Raw genomic sequence first — 9,065 nt, 5'->3', positions numbered from 1 at the left:
CCCCCACTTTGTCCCTTTGGGCCTCTCTTTGAGAAACTCTACTTTAACTTGTCTGTGGGGTGAGGATTCAGCTGTCCCTCTGGAGAACCCTAAAACAATGCCGTCCAACAAAATTTTCTGCTATGATAGAAATGTTCTATACCTGCGGTGCCCAAGAGGGTAGCCATTAGCCACATGTGCCTGTTGAGCATTTAAAATGTGGTGAGTGCAACTGAGGAATGGAATTCTTTTATTTTATTTAATTAATTTAAATTTAAATAGCCACATATGCCTAGTGGCTACCCTCTTGGACATTGCATTTCTAGAGCATACACAAAACAATATCACAAGACATGTTACCACAATCCACACTGTAATTATCGTTGCATACATCCCCAAGGTTAAAAATATACTCGCCCCACCAAGGGGAACAGAATTACTATCTCAGGTTGAAAACTGGGGACCAAATCATAGACTGCCAGTCAAAGCAGATTGAGACCAATATATAGGACTCTGGGTACTGGGCTGAGTTTTGAAGTATGGGTCACAGAGATAGGAAGGAGAAGGTGACTTCAGGAAAAGGGACCAGCATATGTAAGTCCTGGAGGTCAGACATCTTGTCATTCCAGGGACCACAGAGGGTTTTGTGTCACCAAAGAATCAAGGGCCAGGGGTTTTGGAAGCAGGGAAGTGGAGAGCCTTGAAGCTGGTGAGCTCAGCCAGGCCTGGACTCCAGATGGAGATCCCCGCAGGGCTTGGCAGGTGGTGAATCAGCTGGGGTTTGTCACAGGGTTGCTAAAAGATTCAGGGGGATGACAAACAGGAAGCCCTAGATTCAGCGGTACCTGGCACACAGTGTGCAAGCCTGGAAAAGAGCAGTGGGGAGCCGGCAAAGCATGTTAGTAGGCAAGAGACGCGCGCTGGTTTCTACTTTAGTGAGATACCATGCCCTTCACTGTAGGGAAGAGCCCCTTTCCTAAGCCTGGGAGGGCTAGAGAGCCCTGCCTTCCGCCTTTTCTTAGCACCTGCCTCTGCCACTGGAGAGAAATCTGGTACTGTTCTGAGACCAAACCCCAACTTCCTGACCTTCACCCCAGGGACGCGTGAGCCAGAAAGCCAGCAAGAAGGGAGCCTGCTTTGCTCGGGTCTATCCTCACTGCTCTGAGCAACATAGGCCCGAGCCTGGGGAGAGGTGGTGGTTGGGGTGTGGGGCAGAGGCTGATAGGGACCACACTGGTGACTGGTCCTTGCCTAGATGCTGCAGCGGCCTGCTCACTGGGCTCTGGTAGCCCCGCCTGTCTTTACCGGTCTGCCCTTCCGGGCAGCTGGAGGGATTCCCTGACCCTCCTGCCCTGCCAGCTTGTTTCCAACATACATTTAGTATAATAAATGAATGTCTAGATGTCCGCACCTCCATTCAGCAATTCAGCATTTGCCATGTTTGCCTCATCTGCTATATTTTATGCTGAATTTTGAACTGCTGTTCACATTTGTGACATTTACCACCTTAATGCTTCAGCAGGCATCTCCTAAGAATAAGGACTTCTACAGATTCATGGTGCTGTTATCACACCTGAGGTGGTTCTTTATAACATGTATTTACTAATATCTTCCCCATAGCCATGCTATTCTTGAATTTCCCCAGTTGTCCTGAAAATGTTTTGCAAACCAGGATTTACTCAAGGTACATGTTGTCTCTGGCCTATTTTAATCTAGTTCAGCTCTTGGTCTCCCTTCCCACCCATGACATTGATTTTTTTGGATAAGCCAGGCTAGTTGTCTTCTAGAAGGTTCCAAACTGTGGATGTGTCATATTATTACCTTTTGGTGCTATTTACTTTGTTCCTCTGTGCCTATATTTCCTGTAAACCTGAAATTAGGTCTGGAGCAGGGTTGGTAAACTATGGCCTGGTCTCCCGTTTTGTAAATAAAGTTTTATTGAAACACAACCACACCCATGTCTGTTTTTCCCCTGCTATGGCAGAGTTGAGTAGTTGTGACAGACACCATGTGGTCTGCAAAACCGAAAATATTTACTGTTTGGCCTTTTACAGGAAAAGTTTGCAAACCCTGGTCTTGGCAGATATGCTTAATAGTATACTACATTAGTGTGATTTTTTTTTTAAAGCTTTTATTGGGAAATTGGGGGGAGGGAACAGTGTTGGGGAATCGGGAAAGGGGAACAGACAAGTTGCTGTCCTTTGGTTCTTCAGTCTAGTTGTGGAGGACATCACTTCACTGGCCCATGTTGGTATTGTGATCATTGCGCTCTTCCTGGCTGAGGCAGATCAGTCACTGTCCATTGGACAGCTGCTCACAGGGGCTCACGGCAGCTCTCGCCGGCCGCCGGCCGCTCACTCTGGCTGCCGGCCACTCACGGTAGCTTATGGCAGCCCACTGCAGCCTACATTGTCACTGGCACCTCATGGTAGCCCAGCTCCAGGTCGAGCTGTTGTTCACCGTCCTAGCTCTAGAGGGCGCAGCATCACTGGCCCATGTGGGGTCCAAACCNTTAAAAAACTACAGCCATCTTAGTGATTGTGAAGTGGTTGGTATCTTATCATTGTTTTGATTTGCTTTTCCCTAATGACTAATGGTGTTAAGTATCTTTTCATGTGCTTGTTGGCCATTTGTATATCTTTGGAGAAATCCCTATTTCAAGTTCTTTGCCCATTTTATAATCAGGCTGTTTGTCTCTTTGTTGTTGAGTTGTAAGAGTTCTTTATATATTCTGGATACTGAACCCTTATTAGATAATGTGATTTGCAAATAATTTTTTTTGCCCATTCTTTTGGTTGTGTTTTTATTTTCTTGATAATGTCCTTTGTACAAAAGTTTTTAATGAGTCCACTTTTTTTTTTTCTCTTGTTGCTTGTACTTTTGGTGTCATATCTAAGAATCTGTTGCCAATCCAAGTTCTGGAAGATTTACCCCTATGTATTCTTCCAAGGGTTTTGTAGTTTTATCTCTTGCATTTAAGTAGATCCATTTTGAGTTAATTTTTCTGTGTGACATATGGTGTGAGGTAGGGGTCCAACTCTGTTCTTTTATTTTTTTATTTTTTATTTTATTTATTTTTTTAGCTGAGCCATCCTGCCACCTGTTGGCAGCTCAGCGGCAGCTCAGCTTGGGCCAGACTCGAACCGCTGTTGTTCAGAGCTCAAACCCTTGAGTGAGCTCTTAACCAACTGAGCCACTCGGCCAGCCCTTTCCAACAGCCCTTTCCAACTCTGTTCTTTTGCATGTGGATATCCAGTTGTCCCAGCACCATTTGTTGAAGAGACCAGTCTTTTCCAGTTGAATGGTCTTGTCACTTTTGTTGAAAATCAGTTGGCTGTAAATGTGTGTGTGTTTTTTTGTGTTTTTTTTTTAACTCTCAATTCTATTCATTGTTCTATATGTCTGTCTATCCTTACACCACACTGATTCAATTACTGTAACTTTATAGTAAGTTCTGAAATTGGGAAGTGTGAATCCTTTTACTTTGTTCTTTTTCAATATTGTTTTGGCTGTTTGGGACCCCATACCATGTGAATTTACCTTCCATGTAAATTTTGAGGATTGGCTTTTTCATTTCTGCAAAAGAGACTGTTGGAATTTTGATAGGGGATGTTTTGAATCTGTAGATCACTTTGGGTAGTGTTGTCATCTTAAATATATCAAGTGTTCTAGTCTGTGAACACAGGATGTCTTTGTATTATTTAGGTCTTCTGTTTCTTTCAGCAGTATTTTGTAGTTTTTAGTGTATAAATCTTTCATCTCCTTATGCTGTTGAAAACAGTTTTATTAATTTCTTTTTTGGGTTGTTTACTATTGGGTTGTTTATACAACTGATTTTTGTTATTTTGCTGAATTTGTTTATTAGCTCTAGTAATTATTTTGTGGATTCTTTGATTTTCTATTGGCTTGTCAGAAAAGTCATGATGTATTTTTCTGTTTTTCATTGCAAAAATGCGTCATGACTTTTAAGACAATCCAATATATATAGGATCATGTTATCTGCAAATAAACATAGTTATACGTATTCCTTCACATTAGATCCCTTTTATCTTTTTATTTTTCTCTGGCCAGAACATCAAGTTCAGTGTTTAATAGCATTGGTGAAAGTGGACACCTTTGTCTTGTTCCTGATCTTAGGGGAAAGCTTTCAGTCCTTCATTGAGTATGATGCTAGCTGTGGGTTTTTCATAGATGCCCTTTATCATGAGGAGGAAATTCCCTTCTATTCCATACAATATCCTATTAGTTTCTATTCCTACTTTGCTGAGTGTTTTTTTTTTTTATCATGAAATGGTGTTGGATTTTGTCAAATGCTATTTCTGCCTCAGTTGACATGATGATTTTTTTTTTCTTTCATTCTATTGTGTAGTACATTGATTGCTTTTCATATATGGAACCTCCCCTGCATTCTTGTACTACTTGGTCATGGTGTATAATCCTTTTAATCTGCTACTGAATTTGGGGTTTTGCTAGTTTTTAAACTTTATATACATGGAATCATTTTGTATCTACATTTGAAAGAATTTAGTAAGTTAAAACCTATAAGATACTTAGGACAGTACCTGGCATAAAATATCATTATAGTGTTATCTAATCATCATCATATCATCTTCTTCATCTTCATCATCATCATCAATTAATGCATATCCCCGTAAGAGAAAATAAACACTCAGAGAAGTGAAGTGACTTACTGGTGTCCACATAGCAAATACAGCTCAGAGCACACCCTGCCATCCTGTCTCACACGTGCCATGTGAGTTGAGTGCCTGCAGTGTGCTGGGCCCTCAACTGGTGCTTTATGGTTGTGATCTCATTTTTTTTTTTTTTAATAACTTGAGATATAGTTCACATACCATACAGTTCAGCCATTTAAAGTGTACAGTTCAGTGACTTAGTATTCAGAGTTGTGCATCCATCACCACAGTCAATTTTAGCACATTTCACTACCACTCCCCTGCCTGCCCTCTCGTTCACCCTCTCACCCAGATGCCCCTTGTGAGGCACTTTCACACCTGGCTGCCTGCCCTGACCTCTCTCCCTCCCCATCCTTCTCCAGGCCTTCACCTTCCAATCTCTCCCCAGACTCTCCCCCACCCTCAGCCCTAGCGACTGCTAATCTACTGTTCATGTATACAGACTTGCTTAGTCTGGACATTTTTATATAAATGAAATCTAATTTGTGGTCCTCTGTGACAACGTTTCTTTCACTTAAACATAAGTTATGGTTCATCCATGTTGTAGCAGCCATACCTTTTTTTTTTTAAAGGCCGAATAATATTCTATTGTATGGATATGACACGTTTTGTTTATTAATTCATTAGTTGATGCACTTCTGGATTGTTTTCACTTTGTACGATCATGACTAATGCTGCTATGGACATTTACGTACAAGTTTTTGTTTCATCATCTTTTTTTTTCGAGAGCTTAAATAGCATTTTATTTTACTGATTTATTTTTCGAATTTTATTTACTCATTTTATTGACATGTAATTGACATACAATATCCTGTTAGTTTCAGGTGTACATCATAGTGATTTGATATTTATATACATTATGAAAATGATCCCCACGATAAGCCTAGTTACCACAAGTCACCATACAAAGTTATTACAATATTATTGAATGTATTTATGCTGTACTTTACATTCCTGTGACTTATTTCATAACTGGAAGTTTGTGCCTCTAATTCCTTTCACCTATTTCACACCCCATCTCATGTTAATTCTGAGCAGCCCTCTGAGGAGTGGGTCCTCAAGAGTGTGTGTGTGTGTGTATGTGTGTATGTGTTTGTGTGCACATACAGGTGCTTGGATATTCATGGTTAGAACAAATGGAAAGGGTCAGGGGAGACTTGGAGGGCAGAGCAGCAGTTATACCCGGCCTGGCACAGTGTTTTGACATTTGATCCACCTGCACGGCTGTACTGGTGAATACCAGCCCATGGGATTTGGCCTTACAGGGCCACAGGGCATGTGTGTTTGGAAGCCTGGGCCTCTCCTGGGACTGGGCCACGTGCTGGCAAGGATGGTTTGCTGCTGGCCACACGCTGAGGCAGCTGGTGCCCTGGGGCACTGCAGTAGGCGCCTTCCTGCCAGGCATGACCTCTGAATCACTGGGCCCAGCCTGGCACCTAGCCTGCATCAGCAGGGGCTGCCTCAAGGGTTTCTCTGGGAGAGGCACTGTCTTGCCCACCCTCTGGTCCACCCTTCTCCCACCCAGGTGCCCCCTGTGAGGCACTTCACATCCACGCTGCCTGCCCTGACCTCTCTCCCTCCTTGGTTCAGGTGAATACATAAAGACCTGGAGGCCCCGGTACTTCCTGCTGAAGAGTGATGGCTCCTTCATTGGATATAAGGAACGGCCCGAGGCCCCTGACCAGACCCTGCCCCCCCTAAACAACTTCTCCGTTGCAGGTGCGTCTTGGGGTGGGTGGATGGGAGGGCCAGAGTTTGGGTGCTCAGAGAATGGTGACAGGTAGGTCTTGGGGACACTTGGGGGTTGGCTGTTTTGGGGCTGTGGGCCTGTTTACCCTGCTTCTCACCCTTCCCCCGCTCCACCTTTGTGTCAGTTGGGCCCAGGGGGCTATACTGGTGGGTTGAGGGAACATGGGAAGCAGGGAGAAGCCAGGTACTTGCCCAGCCCCCCGCCCCAGGCAGCACTGCTTCTGTGGTCCTGGCTGCTGCCGGCCAGCCCTGGGGTTCTCGCGGGTGTCAGGTGCCCCTGCATTCTGGTAATAGCCTGCTTCTCTGTCCCTCTAACCAAGAGGCAGCCATGGCCTCCGTCTCAGATGACTTCAGGGCTAACCTCATGTCCTCCGTCCCCTCCGTGGTATCCAAATGGTGTCTTCTAGCTGGATCCTGCCCAGGGAAAGCTTGGCAGGCCAAAAGCCCTTGCCTGGGCCTTGCAGAGCCACGGTGCTGCCTCTGATCCCCTGCTTCCTTCCCTCCCTGCTGACCTGATTGGTCACCACATCACCACATCCTCGGTGTCTTACCTCCTAAGAAATTGTAAAGACACCCCCATCTTCACTGTCACTCCTTAGCCGAGACCACTGTCTTCCCCTACCTAGCTCCCTGCCCCAGGTTCTTGCCGGGTCTCACCGCTTGAGTCTAGCCCAACCCACTCTCTCTGGAATCCAGCCCCAGTTCCCTCTCTGGTTGCCTTTGCTATGGGCTGGTGACTCCCGACATGGCTGTTCCCAGCCCTGGCTTCTCACCTGAATGGCCAGCCTGTCCTGAGCAGCTTCCTATATGTTTCTCCCTGGGTGTCCTCTAGGTCCTTCATACCCACCATGTCCAAAACTGGCCTACTAGTCTCCCCTCTTCTGCCCCAACTTTCTCCTACTTCCTGTCTCCATCTAGGGAAGGGCCCTATTGCTTCCTACTCCTCAGGCCACAGGCTTAGTTAGGCCTCATCCTAGGTGTCCCTCTACCCACCTCTGGCATGTCTACCTGCCCTTTCCTCCCCGCTCCCCCGTGGCTCCACTCTGGCGCCTCCTCTCTGCACTCCCAGCCTCCGTTCTCTCTCATCCTCTACGTGGCAGCCAGAGGGATCTGGCTAAGTCTGTTTATGACCCGACCCTATTTAAGCCTTCCATCGCTCCCTATTGCCTTCAGGACAAAGTCCAGGTTTCTTGCCATGCCCCTGAGCCCTGTAGGCTGGCCCCTCCCACCTCTCCAGCCTGTCCCTTACTTTTCCGCTCCTCACACCTAGAACAGAATTTGCTATTCCCTAGGTGTGCTGGGCCCTCTGGCACCTCTAGGCTCTGGACATGATGCACCCTTCTGTCTAACTGACCATGTTCCCTCTTCCTTCAGGGCTCAGTACAGAAATGCCCCCTTCCTTTGGGAGACGCCCTGTGATTCCCCCACCACAGCCCTGACCACTGAACCATCATTGTCTTATGGTCTGTCACACACACACTGAATCTTGAGCCCCATGGGGACACGTCTAGGGCTGTCTCAGTCACTAAAGTGTCCCCAACACCATCTGGCATGGGAATGGCACAGGAGGTGGCTTGGGGAATGTGGGCTGCAGGCCAGCAGGGCTGTCCCCTCACTCTTCCATCTCTGTCCTTCCTCTGCCTGTAGAATGCCAGCTGATGAAGACCGAGAGACCGAGGCCCAACACCTTTGTCATACGCTGCCTGCAGTGGACCACAGTCATTGAGAGGACCTTCCATGTAGACTCTCCAGATGAGAGGCGAGTCTGGGCCTCTGTGTGGCCGCCCTTTGAGAGTGGACAGGCCCAGTGAGGAGAATGGGTGCAGATGGACAGATTCCCCTGGGCCCCTCCTTAGCAGTTTCCCGTCTCAACCCTTCTAGCATAGGGGTCTCCCCAGCTGGAGCTAGGAAAAGCACGGGTTCTCAGTGTACAGACACCCCTACAGTCCAAGGACTGGAGGGTGCATTGGGATCACGGACAGAGCTTGGAAACAGTACAGAGCTCAGAGCCACTTCAGGGCCTCTGATTGTCTGGAGATCTGTGGAGGATCCGGGAGCTGCATTTTTAATAAACATCTCCATTGATTGTGAGGCAGGCAGTCCAGAGATTCAGTTTTTAAAAGATCAGTGTAATAATCAGAAGAGATGATACAGTTCTGGTTCAAAAATCTGCTCGATTTTTGTGTAAGCAGGTGTCCAGTGGAAGCTTCATTTGACCCCCTCTCCCCACACCTCCCCATGTGTGTCCTCTCATGTCCCCACACGCTACTCTCATGTGTCCTGCAAGAGCTTCTCACAGGGATAAGCTTACTTGGATAGAGACTTGTGTGCCCTACTCCTTTTGTTTTTCTTTCTTTTAAAGATTTTATTGGGGAATTAGGGGAGGGGAACAGATAAGTTCTGTCCTTTTGTTTTTCAGTCTAGTTGTGGAGGACGTCGCTTCACTGGCCCATGTTGGTATTTTCATTGCTCTCTTCCTAGGTGAGGCAGTCGCTCGCCGGCCATTGGGCGGCGGCTCACGGCAGCTCACGAAAGCTCAAGCCCGCTGCCGGCCAGCCCCACTGCAGCCTATGCTGTTGCTGGCGACTCACGGCAGCCCAGCTCCAGGTCGAGCTGTTGTTCACCATCTTAGCTGTAGAGGGC

The 9,065-nt window shown here is 46.7% G+C and overlaps 1 protein-coding gene across 3 annotated transcripts in view; it reads left to right on the top strand.

Annotated features, from left to right (window-relative positions):
* AKT2 (AKT serine/threonine kinase 2) overlaps nucleotides 1-9,065 on the top strand; it is a 61,856-nt gene that overhangs the window by 31,071 nt on the left and 21,720 nt on the right. For all 3 annotated transcript variants that reach the window (XM_019629781.1, XM_019629783.1, XM_019629782.1), the window contains exons 3-4: nucleotides 6,264-6,392; nucleotides 8,070-8,181. In XM_019629781.1, coding sequence (XP_019485326.1) covers nucleotides 6,264-6,392; nucleotides 8,070-8,181 — 241 coding nt within the window. The remainder of the gene's footprint in view (nucleotides 1-6,263; nucleotides 6,393-8,069; nucleotides 8,182-9,065) is intronic.

The sequence above is a fragment of the Hipposideros armiger genome, unplaced genomic scaffold (genome assembly GCF_001890085.2).
Source record: "Hipposideros armiger isolate ML-2016 unplaced genomic scaffold, ASM189008v1 scaffold_867, whole genome shotgun sequence".
NCBI classification, from domain to species: domain Eukaryota; kingdom Metazoa; phylum Chordata; class Mammalia; order Chiroptera; family Hipposideridae; genus Hipposideros; species Hipposideros armiger.
This window is presented reverse-complemented; position numbering and strand designations above follow the sequence as displayed.